The 16755-nt window shown below is 37.2% G+C and overlaps 1 protein-coding gene across 3 annotated transcripts in view; it reads right to left on the bottom strand.

Annotated features, from left to right (window-relative positions):
- LOC131064643 (uncharacterized) overlaps nucleotides 1–16402 on the bottom strand; it is an 85273-nt gene extending 68871 nt beyond the window's left edge. The window contains exons 1-4 of one of the 3 annotated variants that reach the window (XM_057998860.2): nucleotides 16190–16402; nucleotides 15774–15932; nucleotides 15619–15681; nucleotides 9292–9426 (exon numbers count right to left, since the gene is read on the bottom strand). In XM_057998860.2, the coding sequence (XP_057854843.2) occupies nucleotides 9292–9426; nucleotides 15619–15681; nucleotides 15774–15908 (333 nt within the window). In that variant the 5' untranslated portion in view covers nucleotides 15909–15932; nucleotides 16190–16402. The remainder of the gene's footprint in view (nucleotides 1–9291; nucleotides 9427–15618; nucleotides 15682–15773; nucleotides 15933–16189) is intronic. The other 2 variants (XM_057998859.2, XM_057998861.2) reach the window with 2 other exon arrangements.
- Between the last annotated feature and the right edge of the window lie 353 nt (nucleotides 16403–16755).

The following is a 16755-nucleotide window of genomic DNA, read 5'->3' as shown; positions in this document are numbered from 1 at the left end:
TCCATTTGATGCAAATTGCCCTTTCCATGACACTTATGTCCTGGGGCCCAAGGTTCTTTGCAAGAATAACAAAGATTCTTCCTTCGAAGCTCTTGACGGAGCTCATCATCCATTCGTGAAGGAAATCTCTTGGTCTGATTTGTAAATTTTTTCTTATCCTTTCGGAAAGGAAAAGGCTTGGACTGAATTTTGGTCCTTGGGGTAGCCAACTCCATGCTTCAAAATTTCTTAATAGCTTCTGCCAAGGTGGGTGGATCAAATGCTTTAACCCAACCTTTCAAAGGTTCCTCAAGTCCTTCAGTGAAAATGACAACTAACCGCTTCTCAGAGATGCTACTTACCATAACTGATAGATTTTGGAATTCAGTTACGTAAGTGTCCAACGAACCTTGCTGTTTGAGTTGAGCAAGTTCTCTAAATTTCACCTCAAGATCCTTGGTGTCAAATCTCTCAATCAGCTTGTTGGTGAAATCAGCATAGGTGGTGATCAAGTTATGACCAAGGGTGACCAACCCATGGTACCACCATTCGTGGGCCACTCCATCCAAGTGCAAGGTAGCGAACTTGATGGCGTCTTCTTTTGGCATAGGCCTCAAGGACAAGTAATTGTCCAACTTCTGCACCCATGCTCTAGTTGTGCTCTTAGTGCTCCCATCAAAATGTGTCAAAGTCACTCTTCCAAAAGCTTGTTGATAATCTCTTGGGGCAGCAAATTTGTTGTCATTCCTCCTTCCTTGCTTCATTTTTTTATTCATAAATTGATCCAAAGTGAGGATATCTCGGATCTCTCCAGGGAAAGAAGCATACTCCATATAGTTGTTCATTATTTCATCAGCTGTAGGTATCTCCATTTCAGCTTGTTGTGCTTCTCTTGGCAGGAATACAGGTTGTAGAGGTCTTGGGGCTAAACCTCCACTGTTGCTCCCGTTGTTACTCCCATTTCCATTTACTATAGGAGCATTAGAAGTGTTGGCTTTCGGTCCATTGTTGGGTTGGTTAGGGGTCCCAACAATATTCTGCTTAAGTTTGGCCAGCAATAGAGACATCATGTCCATCATGGCATTGAATTGTCTCTCAGCCTTCTTATCAGGGGCCTCATTCTGTTCTGTAGCCTTGTCTGCCATTGAATCCACTGAATCTGCAGAATCCAAATCCCTCCCTCTGTTTCTCAATACCTTTGAAAATGTATCCTCTTCCAGCACTATCGGAATCTGAAACTGTTGTCTCTTTTGTTCTCTATTGTAGTATCGGACGTCTCTGTCACTCATGGAGAATTTTGACTCCTCTAAAACTCACAGGTTGGCAGGAAAACCAGCTCTGATACTACTGTAATATCCCAGATAAAAAAATAAATTGTTTTTAAGAGCAGTAAGAATTACCAACCAACACATAACCCGTTAAGGTTAGAAAACATAAACTCAAAGCTTGCTGAGAATGCAACCCTTCCACTTTCTGATCACCAAGTGCCCAATGTGGGAAGGTGAGAGCATACGGTGATAAGGGGTTCGTCAGCTCACAAAACTGTTGGAAATGATAAAGCGAATACAATACTAGGCAGCAAGCTTAGTTGTGATCCACATCTGATTTTGCTGATTTCATGTCTGATTTGTTATGTTTCAGGTCTGAGACATGCCTGATTTGCATAGGTTTCAGGTCTGAGACCTGCTACTACTCATGGATCTGGAAGTAACCTTTCAAGAAGTTTGGGCCTTTTGAAACCCGCTGACAATCAACATGAGCAGGTCGGACTTTCCATAGGGTACTGACAATGGCTAGGCTTTTGGAGCCTCACTGACATTGTTTGTGAACTGATAGAACCTTTTGAGTGCTACTGGCAGCTGATGTGAAGGCAGGTCCAGGAATAGGAGGCCAACTGGAAGTCCTACATAACTGATCAGGCTTTTTATCATGAAATAGAAGTAACAATTTTTGTCTTTTCATCATCTTTGATAACGTATTTGATCAACCTTGAAATTGCCCTTAGTTCTGCACTCTAGGCCAGACTTTTCAAGACCAAGTGGAAATCATCTAAGCATGGCCGGGGTTTTGATAGGGCATTGGAGGTGCACATGAGATGGTCGGGGATTTCAGCTCCAAGTGGAAGTGTAGGTCGGAGATCTTGAGGGCTAAGTGGAAGTGCTGATCCCTAATAATCCTTAATCACCCTCTTGATCCCCTCATCAAATCAACTTTAAAAATTGCTTTCTCTCACACATATTTGGTCAGACTTCTCGAGGCAAACTGGAAGTGATATCAGCTTGGTCGGAGATTTTGGACCCCACTGATAGTTCGGACCTTAGAACCACACTAACAGTTAGGACTTTTAGGGCCCTCACTGACAGTTCGGACTTTTGGACCCTCACTGACAGTGACATCAAGAAGTTCATGTATCTAAGGGTCTACTGGCAGTAACTCAAGGATATCAATTTTGCTTGTTCCATTAACTGGCTTAAAGCATTTCAAGTCTTTGCAAGAAGGTTTCACCCATGTCAATCATCATTATCTCTCCAAACATCAAGCTTTTACCTCAAGAAATCTTCATCTCACCAAGTAAGAAGACTTCCTCACCCTGGTTGGGTTTTTAGTGGGTCACAAGAAATGGTTGCAAGCTGGTCGGAGATTAAGGCACTCAATAGAAGTGAAAGCGAAGGCAGGTCGAGGTTTTGACCCCTCACTGACAGTAAGTGAAGGCAGGCCAGTTTTTGAGGGGTCACAGGAAGTGACCTCCCTTGTTCAATTTCATGGGTTGTGGCACTTACTCATTCTAAGGGTCCTTCATCATCAACAAAACCTCCTCATGATTGGCATTCATCAAACATCTCAATTCTCATGACTGACCTCCACACTTACACTTGTCATTTCTTCCATCTCTGATGATGATGGTCAAATGAAATGATCATCATATATCATTCATTTCTAAGGTGTTGAAAACTAACTGACTCACTTCATCCTAAAGAGAAAGACATAACCTGCTCATTTCCTAGCAACCTGGGGCACTGCACCTCCTCAACTAAAAGGTTAATAGCTAGAGACACCACTAGACTACTAAATTAAGACAACTAACCTAGAAAGTGGAAAAAAGTAGGGGGTCCCCATTTGCAATGGGGCAATCTATGAAATGGTCACAACAAGACTCAATGATGGTAAACCGTGCTATCAATTCTCGTAAAACTACGAGATGGAAAATCTCAAAGTTGATTGAGCAAGCATACATGTACCTTGATCAACTAGGTGAATTTTCCCTGAGCACATCTATCGAGAAGCTAACAAGGCAACAAACTTCTTGTCTAGTTAAGGAATCACGCAACACATTGAAGAGAAAATTTCCAATGACTTTCCAACTCAGGAAGGTCTACACAATATCCTTCTCCATTATATGGTTCTACCTAAGGTTGTTCAACATGTGAGGTACGGATCAAAGATACATTTCTTGATTTCCTCGATTATTAGTCAAACCTTTGGAGATGGGTTGAAACACAATAAAGGGTGATTCGTTGAGAGAAGTTGCACAATATGAGTTCAACAATGGCAAAAAGGTTGCATTTTCCAAATTGTGTGTGCGATTGTGCACAAAGCATGGAAGACCAATTGTGAAGGGTCTTCACAATACAATCTAAGGTGATAGAAGGAGTGATCCAAGCTATCATTGGGGAGAAACACCTGCTTCACACTCATGTCCATAATGCCACACTAATGGAGCTCTTCTTTTACAATACCATTAGAATTTCCGACTACTTTGGATGGAGTGCAGAAACCACGAACAAGTTCATTGTCCCCAAGTTCCAAGCTGAAGCTTTAAACACCATTACCACTCTAAGTAGCGATCCAAAAGTTGAAATGGTGGGTGATGCCATTGCATTGCAACGGCAAGGAAAAATAACACATGAAGCCAGCAATCACAATATGGAGACCCACGCTTTTTTCGTGAATACCTTTTTACTCCAACACAAATTGAGCATTTGCAAGAAATAATTGAAGGACTATGAGCACATATTCCATTGTCAAGCCTAACAATATGCAGTATTTGAAAGAAACAATCTACTACTTTTTGTTTTAACTATAATATAAAGGGAGTTGCCCCCTTGGCAGCAATTTGCAAAAAAAAAATGTGCATTGTATCTCATTTTGAATATGCAATGAATAGATGAGTGGTGAAGCTTTCATTGAATATTTTTCATAGTTGTCCATATCCCTTTAACTTGTCAATCTTTTCTTGATTGCATTCTCAAGCTTAACATGTCTTAGATGGAAAACAAGGTACAAAGAGTTATTACAACAATGCAGTTGTTCCTTGCTCACTATCAAGCTTCCTTCGTTACAAAAACTAAGTTCTCACTATCCAAAATTCTTACAATCAAATTCACCATCTTTCAGTCCCTGAAAAAATCTTTCCCCTACCCATAAGTAATGTCTTGGAAAATTTTGTCGTGCACTAGAAGTGTCAATGTGTGATATGGAACATCAAAATTCATGACTATAAGGAATTGGTGTTGGGAAAAAGTTGAAAATATAGTGGTACAATAATAAAAGATGGCATGAGCCATGAAAGTCCATGTGATCTCAAATGCATTATTTTGGTCTTGCTGGTGCTGCCCCTAGACCCCCCAAGGGTGCTACCCCTCAACGTCATTGGGGGTGCTGCCTCCAAACACTTATGAGGGGCATTGTTCCTAGACACCTACTTGCCACATCCTCGTCAAGTCCCTGATATCCATGCCCTTAGAACCCTCATCCCAAGACTCTATGGAACTATGTAATTTACTGATTTGAGGGTCATATGACATTTCTAATATTTGAATAATGACAAATTGATGATTAGAATAGACTTAAGTGTTCTCTAAATGCTTAGTTTCTATTATTTTTTGTGTAATTATGCTCTCCTCTTTCGTGAAGATTTTGTCAAAGTCCGAAGTCTGGGTCAAAATTTTGGGCTGCCAAGTCCAAGTTTTCCAACTATGGTTATAAGCACTTGGTGGGTTATATAAATGCAAATTAGTAACAAGCGATCACTTAGAGGAAGTCTACTTCTAGATATCTGTTTCAACTTAGATCCTAGCCTAAAACTATTTACCACTCAGATATAGAAGCAAAGATTAGAGCAGTGTATGCGACACAAGAGATGTTGTGGATTCACAAGGTGTGACAAGAGCTTACTCTTATGTAGGAGCAACAAACTATCATTTTCAAACATAATCAATGTGTTTATCAGATTGCTCACAATCCAATTGTTATTGCCAAGACAAAGCATACCCAGGGCCATCAACAGTAACACCACATCAAGCATGCATTCAAGAGGGGCTGTTGGATTTCAAATTGGTACAGACACGTGACCAGACTGTGACCAGATTGCGGGCATTCACAAAGCCCCTTGTCTAGGCAAAGATTCTAAGTTAAAGGAATGGCATGGCCTCCTTCCCTAAAGGTTTAGTTTGTTGATAATAGCTTTCTTTGTCCCTCCAAAACATGGCTTAGAAGAAATGTTAGAGAGTTAAAACCAACTTGTTAGATCCACTAAGTTACTAATGTCATGGTATACCTTGAATATTTCTAGCAAAAAGAAATTATATTGCCAAAATAGTCTACAAAATATTAAAGATTTGTTAAGGACCACCATTGTTCAGCCAAAATTAAAACAAAAGAAAATGTAACTAAATGTCCTTATCAAAACCCTAGTTTCAAGCTCTATACAAGCCAAATGCCAGTTGTTTTGTATATCCCACTCCTTGGGGGTCGAACTATATTTATATCCCTCTATTGCCTAACGAGTCAGGTCTTTTCTTGTTGGTAATGGTATGTCTCTTGCAATCGTGCCCCTTGCCCCTTCATCTACCAAACCTTTTGAGATTACATTTCCTTAACTAATCTATTACGATCTCTTGGCCCTCGATTACTCCACATTAATTGCACCCTTCAGAGAATAAATTAATCTGCCCGACACTTGCTGCTCTCATTCAATCAATTTGTTTGCTGGTGTAGAATCATAAGTTTGCACCCAGGGAATGGTAAAATTGTGAGGTCTTATTCTAAGACAATTTTCCAAGAGTGTGTTAGTGTGGGGTCGTGACAAATCATCAACTTCTACATGGTATCAAAGATTTTTTGGCAAGTCCTTGTTTAGGAAGCAAGATGCATTGAGGGGTTTCTAGTTGAAGAATGAACTTATTGGTTTGAATCCTAATGATTTTGACAGCATCTAGGACTTCTTTACCAAACTCAAGTCTCTCAGATTACAGTTGAAGGAGTGCAAAATTGAGGACTCTTAGTTGATTCTCTCTATCCTTTCCAAGCTTGCTCCAGATTATTCAGTTTTTGTTTCTACATTTTATGCCACCAGAGATGCTCTTGGTACTCGTTACACCATGCCTTCACTAGATGAGTTTGCATCTCAACTCACACAAGAGCAAACCAAGTTAGTTTAGATGGGGAGAATGAAGTCTTCCAAATCATAGGCTCTTGTTGCTTCCCAGAGTTCCACAGATCAGAAGGCTTCACATGGCAAATGCAAGAAACAGAAATACAAGGATTCCAGGTCACATGAGCAACCCAAGGACACACAATCACAGGATTCTTTAGATTCTTCTTCCTCTTCCAAGAGGTCATCATCGAAGAAGGATAAGCCGAAGTGTGCATATTGCACTAAGCCAGGACATGATGAGCATTTGTGCCATTCAAAGAAGATTGATGAGCTAACACGTCTTCTACAGAAGCACAATATTCAACCACCTTCATCTAGTACATCTTCTACCACTTCAAGATCTGAACATTCTAGGTCTTCTTCATTAGCACGTGGTGAAGACAAGATGAAGGGACATGCTCTCTTTGCATCCACACATCAATCCTCCAAGTGGCTTCTTGATTCAGGAGTTTCACATCATATGGCATCATTAGAGGGTATGTTCTCTTCTTTTGAGCATCTTTCTTTTCCACATATTTTGATGGGTAATAGCACTTACATGAATGGCACATTCAATAATGCTCTTTGTGTCCCTGCATTATCTTCCAATCTCTTTTCCATTTACCAAATTACTCATAGTGGGATAGGAAAGATAGTTGAGTTCACCCTTGATTTAGTGCTCATCAGAGATCTTCATAGTAGAAAGCTTGTTGCAATTGGTACTGTTGATCATGCATCATGATTATATGAGTTCTCTCATTTTGCTCCCATTGAGCATGCATCTAGTCCTATCTCTCATGCATCAAGAGTAGATCAAAAATCTAAGGAGAGGTTTGGTCACTTGAACCTATGTGTGCTTCAAACATCCACAGTGGCTCCTGAGACGTGTTTATTCTCCTCCACATCCTACTTCTTCAGAGAGATCAGTTCAGTTCAGCCAGTTGATTCTTCCCTTCCGGTTTCAGTAGTGTGGGATGAGTACTTGCCAGATATTGCAACATTGTTTGATACATCACACACTCCAAACATCGGGGACATGATTGAGGATATTCCATTCCTCCTTGATGGCCATTTGAGCATTCTTGTCATCCCATCTTCAGTACCTACAAAGTTTGCTCATCACGTATCTTCACAGTTGTTCAGATTTGCCTCAATTGATCTAGCACATCATAATTCAAATAGTTGGACAATTGCACTATCTTCCATGGCACACATCATGAGACTATTCCTTCCATCTCCTTTCATGGAGTTGCTTTTGCCTTGGCTAGTAAATCATGTTCTATCTTCAAGCGTTCATCATTGGCAGAAGAGCTACTTCTTCATTGGGGGGATTCTTATCCTCATTTTCTCTCTCTTATAGGGGGATATTCATTGTACTTTTGTGACCGATTTTGTACTTGGGGGCACTTGGAGTCCTTCATCTTAGTCACATGTAGTACCTTTTTCATTTTCATTGCATCTCTCATTTTTGGAGACGAGTTTTTTCCCATGTGGTTTTTCTCCTTTTCTCCATTTATAGAGACCTCATTGGTGTGAGTTGCATTGCTTTGCATTGGTTTGTACATGAATATCTAATTAGGCCTAGTTGTCGGGACTCATGGATGCATGCATTTTGCATTCATCATTAGCTCTATAGATTATCCCTAAGTTAATCTTAAGGGGTGGTGTTGGAGTAATTATAGGACAATTATCTAATTATTTATTAGAATCACTTACCTAATTATTTTAGGACAATTATTTAAGAATATATATTATTAGAATCATAACAAAAAGAGATCAACAAGATGAAGAGCTTTCCAATCAAGCTGGCCTATAGAGACCCCAATGCATATGTTATATTTGACCAATACTTTCCCAAGGTTCAAAACCTTTGAAGGATCTTACAAACCACTTCACTATTAAAGGAATACCTTGCAATTAAAGATTTCTCCATCCCGTACCTCTAAAGTTCTTGGGCTTTTTACAGAAATCCAAGGAAAAAATAGGTCACCTTTCTTACCCCTTCCATCAGACCAAACGAAATCTTGAATCATTTTATGCAACTTGTCAACATGTGAATAACTAAAGAGCCAACAAAAGGCATGGTCAATATTATATGATGATAGAAACTTCTAAAAAACTTGGAACCTATAATGTAAAGACACTGAATTTGTCAAAAAAATATACTACCACATCTCTTTGAACAATAGGTTGAAGGCAAAGGGAATACCAAAATATATGACCAGCTTGTTTGGACTCTTCCATTCCCACCCTCTCTTAGTAACCCCACTGAGGGGGTTTTATATCCCAAACCAATAGCACAGATTTACATATGGAAATCTTGGATTCTAAAGCTTTACACTACACTTCCAAAGTCCAATAAGTACTCACACTCCTTTTGACCAGTACCTTTGGCCCAATGCATTCCCGGCTGGTGATCAAATTATCCAAGACACATCAACCTTCCACAAAGCCTCTTGGGTGTCAGAAAGAATTTTCCGGAACTATTTGTTCATTCTCTTTAGAGTTTAGACTAAACCTTAACTAAAATTTTATATGATAAACTTAGTAAAGTGGTAGGTCTTCAGCTCTTGACTTGGCATATGCATAGGTAACATGTTGCATTAAGGATCTGTAAGATCCTCGATAAAGACAATTTATTATCAATACAAGACATTCTAGTTTCTACAACTATCTAAAGGTAGTAGCGCTTAGCAAAATATAGTGTCAAGGTGAAAAGAGAATAAACGGAAAATGGAAACCATCAATTTTTTACGATCCTTACCAGCTATTGTGATATGCAGTGCTCAAAAACGTATGCTGAGAACTATACTCTTTAGTTGTAGTCAATCACTTACTGAAATCATGCCCAGATGTCAGTAAGCACATTAGAATTAAGCAAATGCAATAGGAATTACCTCCCCAGCCTTTTCTGGCGTAAAAATACAATCAGATGGAAAACTCCTATCTAATGCCCGCTGTGCAACGGGAGAAGGAATGTTTTTTTTCCCTCGAACTCTGCCAGATGCTGGCTGTGTAACAATTGCTGAGACCTGTACTTGAAGCAAATGCAACATAATCATTTCCATTTAAATGATATTGATTCTGAGATCTTTAAAATATTTTTATAAACATCTACATTACAGATTCAAGCAATGATTTCATTTCATAAAAACTAAACAAAAGTAATGGACAGACAGCCAACAACTATCAACAGATGACTAGACCTTCAAAAATTTATATACATGGTCAAAATGCTTTTACACAGGGCTACAAAATTCTATTGATGGTTAAACATAATTCTCTAAGATTAATTATGTTAGATCAAAGACATTAACAGGAAGATATATTGCCGTCTTTCTTGAAGCATAAATTATCTTATTTTTCCCCTGATAACCTCACCCCTAGATTTTATATCTTACCACACTTCTGGTCCATAAGGTATGGAGATGTTATGTTTCAAGTACCAAAGCTTATATTTATTCTACTTGCTTTGCAAAAAATACAGTGCATATATTACTTTGGTCGAATACAGTTTCTCAAAGGAACAAGAATTAGCTACAACTATAAATGTCATTTATAAGGTCATTGTCATATCGTAGCATTACTTGGTCACATGTTTGATTTGTGGCACCATATTTCCATGCGTGCACCTACTTCAGATGAAATATCTAAGAGGCATCATTCATATCTATGTTGAGAAATACCTTATATATGAATCCTAAATATATACATGTATGCGCATTTATGAATCTTAAGTATATATGTGCATGTGTATATGCATGTGCACATTGATATGCATGTATGTATGCATGCATGCATATACCTGCAACTACAAATATAAATCGTGCATTCATATGTATTTATGTCTGTACCTACATGTGTGCATGCACACACATAAATGTTAACACAAATAGACAGACATGTATATGCACATACATACAGGGGAGTGTATATAAAGTTATAAACGCACACAGAGATATTTGTGCAAAGATATTGGTTTGCATGAATTCTGTACCTCAAGTCTTAAAATCAGATACTTAGATAATAGAATAATAACCTTTTGAACATTTGGGCCTAAAATGGATTTGCTCCATGGTAGAAAAATTTAACGAGTAAAGAAAGAAAATACTTTAATTAAAGTCCCACAGTTTCTAATCAGACTCAAAGTTACCACAGATGCAACACTAAAGTAAAACAAATAAGGAAGATTCTGAAAGGAAATACAAACAAAAAGTAACTAAAAGGTGTGCAAAGAAAATAAGTAAATAAAATGAATGCCTCATAGCTCTAAGCAACCAAGCCACCTACCCATGCATTAGAAAATTCAGCACTAGTCTCTGATGAATGATATGTGGTCTCAAATGTACCATGATAGGTGACTGCTCTAGAGTCAATGGGATGTTGTCTGGATTCGGTTTCAAGGGAATTATTTCAAACATAGTAGTTCCAAAAAGGTAATTAGACAAATTTTCATAGATAGATTTAAAAGTTTAACATTCAAAATGAAGAGTAATTTGCATATATCTTGGAAAATGTCAGTTTAAAGCATCAAGTAGTTATCATGCTGTCGTGTTTATTTGATATTTCATTACATAGGTATGATCCTTCCCCTCACCATTTGCTGATGCATGACACTATCATACTGAATTATTTCTTTGGATTTTCAACAATGTCAACCCTCACCTCTACCTAATAATAGGAATATTGACTGAAATCTAACAATGGGAATGAGTACATTACAAAAGACATTCTCAATCCCTTCTGTGAAAGAGATTTTATTTTGATATTCCACAGAAGGATCAAACCAATAAATGAGCCTGTTAGTTACATTGTGTATAGTTTCATAACGTCTCTGCCAGAGCTGAATGATCTGTTTTCAGGCATTGACAATGGGCAGAATTCTACTTGAGAAATCTGACATTAACCAGATGAACAAAATTGAATAAACATTTGGTGTTTTAATTTCTTTCATAAAATGGCACCGACTCACTGTATATCCTATGATTATAAGTTATCATAACATGCTATCATGTTAAGTGCATCAAGTGTTATGATTTTATCTTCAGATTGTTAATGATAGGATGGACATCATATTGCAGCTACCAGGTAATTCTCAAATACATAAATTTGCATATTCTTAATGGGGATAAAATTGACATTAGCACAATGCTATAATGTAATATCCCCTTCTCAAGCATAATTAGTTTTAGAGACAATTACCTATTTTGTGAGTTTTCCCAAAGACTAGTAGGTGATGTGAGGGAGAACTCCAAAGTTCTTAGAGATCACAGGTTCAGATAGAATTGTTATTCATGGCAACAAGTTCGATTGGTGGTGAGGAGCCACTTGATGCTTTTAGAGTTGATTTCCGGCTTTTTGGCAGCTCTCCAAACTTCTTGGAGAAGTTTGCTATTTTTAGAAAGTCAACCAATTGCCTCTGATCATTGTCCCAAGTCTTCAGTATCATGTTAACATGATCAAAATTTGATTTCTATGTCATTTCAATGCTTTTCACAACTTGGGTAAATTAAATTAAATTATTCACTTAAGTTGTCTAATGTTCTCTCTAGTCTTGGTGTAATAATTCATTAAAAAGGTTTTTAAGTGACCTTCAAAGTTGTACACCTAGGGAAAGAAGCCTTTTATACATGATAAATTATTATTATCTTTCAAAAGGTCTTTGTGGAGAAAAAGGAAATATTAATTTTAAATTATGGTTATTTCCCTCCAAGAAGTTATAAAAGGAGGATGATAGCTCATTTGCAAGGTTAGCCATGAAATGTTATTTGCTTTTGCTGTTGGAGAGAACCAAAGTTCTTCCAAAATTTCTTGAGGATGAAAACCCTCTTGGTGTTGCTAGTTTGAGGATGAAAATCCCCCTAGCTGATCTTACTAATTCCATTCAAGGATTACAATGGTACTTAGTTAAGTTTATTTTGTTGCTGATAAAAAATGGAGGAATTTGATGTGTTTTGAAAAGGTTGTTGCAGCTAACCATTTTGGGCGATTGTAAGCTTATGTTTCCAATATTTTTTATTTCATTTTATGAGTTTGTGACCAAGCTGTACCATTCTGAAGCTACAAAAATTGATAAGTGTTGAACAATTTTATGTGTCCTTGCTAGCCGTACAAGCCTGTTTGCTGGCCATACCACTGAGTTGGAGATTTTTTCTGAGTATCAAAGGGTTGTAATCCCCATTCTTCGTCATACCATGCCATAAGGGAGGCATGATGTCTTGCTAGGCAGAGCACTTCGGATTTTAGCTTGATTTCTTCCTCTTGGGTGGCACTGAGATCTTTCAAACCCTATCCACAACTCTTGGCACTGAACTTTGGTGATTTTGGAGATGTTTGGATTATTTATGGCATTGTACCTGTTGTACCAGTGCCGTGAGTACAGATCTGATCTCAATTACCAGACTATTATACTCTACTTCTTGAGTGTTTGGATGAAGTTTGTATGTACTATGAGGTACCCTTTCAGCTCATGATCATTTGGTAGTGTGTTTGGCACATGTTGGTGAGTTTCCTAGATGATTGTCTTGCTATCCAAACCTGTTGCAGCATGTTACAAAGTGCTATCAGACCTGTGCTAGCTTTCTTCATCACTCAGTCAAGGTATATCATTGTCATTTCATAGTTGAGTTGGGTTGTTCATGATATCTAGCTCTATTTGGGGGTTTTACAGCAGTTATGTGATTATCAGCCTTTCATATCAGCAGTTATTCCTCTTATACAGTGTTTATAATACATATAAACTAACCTTGTAATACTCCAGCTAGTTATACGACCAAAGAGTTGTCATTTCTATGCATTTTATATTGTAAAGACTAAATGGCAGTACTGCCAGTGGGTTTGTTCTATGCTCATTGATGTATCTACTTACCCCACTGAACATGTGGATACATTTGTATTTTGCTTTCCCACTGAATAAGTGGAAGTGCCCTCATTCCTTTCCCAATAAATAAGTGGAAGTGCCCTTTGCTTTCACATTAAAGAAGTGGATGTTTCATAATCACACCCCGCTGAATAAGCACATAAATTTCTTTCTTTCATTATTACATAGGCACTCCACTGAATAAGTGAGAATGGTCATTTCAGCTTGCTGCCTAGTGCATCTCCCTTTCAATTGCAGCATTCTAGTTAACCAGATAATCCTGAACACTGTATGCTCTCACCTTGCCTATCTCAGGAGCTAGCTGATCAAAAAGTGGAAAGGGCATTGTATTGCATCTTATTGGAAGTTATTTTCTAAAAAGAAAAACTAGGGGTGCTTATTACATATAATGAGCATGATTTCCTAATAAAACTGCACCGAGACTTGCAGACTTGAAATTTGTGTGAATGCGTGCTCTATCTTCTTGTAAGAAACAGATTTTCTAGAGATTCATCAAATTTATTTGGGTTGTTGTTTTCCTCTATAGGAAGATCTGTGAACAAAATTTCTTCTAATTTCTAATTCTTTTAACTTCTCAATTCTGTCACACAACCTTCAGAGGATTCAATCACAAGAAATTCTGCCCACTATTAGGACAAACTACAAAGAACTAACAGATAATCAAAATAAGTCTCAGAGGCTATGCAACTGGTTACTGGGAATCCTACAATTGTGCATCCTGTGAACCTATGCAATTCATTGCCCAAACTGTTGAAGAAATTGAGGTATCCTCCAGATCTGATGCAAACATATTCTCAAATGTAAAAACAGATTGAAGAAGATTATCTTGAAGAGACATTTACCCCGACAATAAAGATGATAACCTTTCAATTGGTTATCTCAATTGCTACTCAATTTGGATGGAAAGCATATGGAAGGATGTTAATAGCATACTTTGAAGACTCGCCAAGTACTCTGCAAACTCACAGGTGTTTTAACTTTTTCATGGCCACATTGTCAAACAAGCTCATGAGCCAAGTCTTACTGAGTTTGGCTGAGTCTTGGGCCTGGAATCTCCGAGTCTTAGGCTTGGGCTCTTGAGTCCTAAGCTCGGATCATAAATTGCGCCAAACCACCCAGCTGCAATTTTCAAGTGAAAAACCATCATTTTTCTAACATCTTTTGCTCTTATTTGCCAATTTCACCCTGGGAAACATCAACCTAGCAAGAAGACAATTTGATAACAAAATTTGCTCAAGGGGAAAGAGGAAGTTGTAGATTGTCTTTGGTTGTTTTTTCATTAAGGCATATTTAATATGTAGACAGTTAAAAATTTATAATGTTGTTATACATTTGAAAATATGAAATTTCAATGAGTTTCAAAATCATATGACCTGTGTAATGTTTGAATTGTGACAATTTGATAGTCAAATTAGACTAATATGTTCTCTAAATGCATTAATTTCTCTTTTTTGTGTAATTATAAGGTTTTTTTGGCGAGTCCATGCCAAGTCCCAAATCCAAGTCAAAATTTTGGGCTGTCAAGACCGAATCTTCAAACTATCGTTAATAGTGCCTTCTTGAATGCAGAATTGAAGGAAGAGCTCTACATGACTCAGCCACAAGGATTCCAAGCTCTAGGCAAAAAAAGTTTGGTTTCGAAGTTGGTAAAGTCCTTGTATATACTTATGCAAGCTCGTTGAGCCTATTATTTTTTAAATCGATCAATATTTTTGAAATTTTAGTTTCAAAAAAAGCTATTCTAGACCCCCTCTCTAATTCAAAATCAATGATGGTGACATGGTGATCCTAATTGTCTATGTTGGTGATCTTACCATCACCAGAAGTAATGCTACTATAATTGAGTAAGTAAAAAATTATATGTGTTTTGTTTTAGAAATGACAAATATTGTTTAAATGTAGAATTTTGGCAAACTACTAACAAAATCTGTGCATCATAAACTAAGTATGCCAAATCTCTTTTAGAAAAAAATTGAATGACTAAATGTAATACTTCATCTACACCTATGAAAGTTGGAACTTAGGATCCAACTCTTAACTAACATTGTTCTATTTCACGCTACAACATATGTCGTTCTGTAAAATTGGGACATTACAAGAAGTTTAACAAACGGATGGTAGATGGACAACAACAAAATTTAGGGTTGTTATTACAGGTGTGGAACATTCGGCTAGAAGTCAGAGCGAGATTAAAAAAACATTGTTGCAGAGTTTAAATTAAGAAAGATTATCTTCGATTAAACTCCACCCTAATTACTATTTTCTTGTTTCCTTCAAATTGTTTTAAAAAAGGGACATTTATCTGCCTAAGCTCAATGCCTGTAAATGTGAGAAGCCGTCTTACATCGAAGATAGAACTCTCTGAATGAGATGCATCAAGCAGCTTGTCCAGCGCATTGGCAGCCACCTGCATTGAATTGGAGACAATGCTTCTTTATCATACTAAACATATTGAACTACATACATACATTGCACATGTTTTACTCCATGCACACATACAGTAGGCGAACCCATGAAGACCACTTGTTTTTTTCTGTTGAGCTCTACACCTGCACAGCAATGACACATGCCCTTCCATCTCCGCCTCCATACCATACTGGAAGTCGTAAAATGACATCTATAAACCAAATCCATTTGCTCTTCTATTCATCCCAATTCCTGGCCAGTTTAAATGAATGAATCATTTCCCATGGCAATCCACATAAATCCTTTCAAAATCTTCCCGCCTAAAAAGGTCTTAAGATAATAGAAAGTACTTAAAAATATAAAAGGTTACTCCTAGAAGTTACAGCATTAGGAATAAATTTTAGGAGATTTATATTGAATGTAGCATTGTGCCAAACAGAATACAATTAATGTGATTCTAGCTTCAAATTTAAATATAACCCCATAGGTGCAGCTGCTACGAAAATTACTTTTATAAATATTGCCAACAAAAATGCCTGTTTATCTTTTTTCTAAAAAACCCTACATACCAGAGCTTCACTCGGATAAAATGGCAGCCAAATTATATGACATTACGCTTGAAAAATTGCTCCCCAACCGGCGTCAGCGCCGTTGCCGAAGCTGTGGAGCCGATTTACCAGCATCCAATCAAAGGTTTTGCGGGTTTAAGTTAAGGTTTATGATTTTGCTATCTTAGGCGTAATGAACGTTATTTATTTATTTATTTTTCTTTGAATATTAATTTGAAATTAGTGTTATTTTTATTAAATTGATTTAGTTCCGTATTTTGTTTGGAAAGGACAATTTAAACCTTCAAAACGTTGCCTATAAACTTATTATTTTAGATTCATATAGATTAAAGTTAGTTTAATATTTTTTTGGGAGATAGTGTAAACTAAGATAGTATAATTATGTAATGGTGAAAATTGTATTTTTTTATTAGTCAATTTGATTAGTTTATCTTATATGGAATAAAAAGTATATTAATGATGTGATTTTAACGATAGTTGACATATAAATAAAGTTTTATTTGTCT

This window comes from Cryptomeria japonica, chromosome 9, assembly GCF_030272615.1.
Source record: "Cryptomeria japonica chromosome 9, Sugi_1.0, whole genome shotgun sequence".
NCBI lineage: Eukaryota > Viridiplantae > Streptophyta > Pinopsida > Cupressales > Cupressaceae > Cryptomeria > Cryptomeria japonica.
This window is presented reverse-complemented; position numbering and strand designations above follow the sequence as displayed.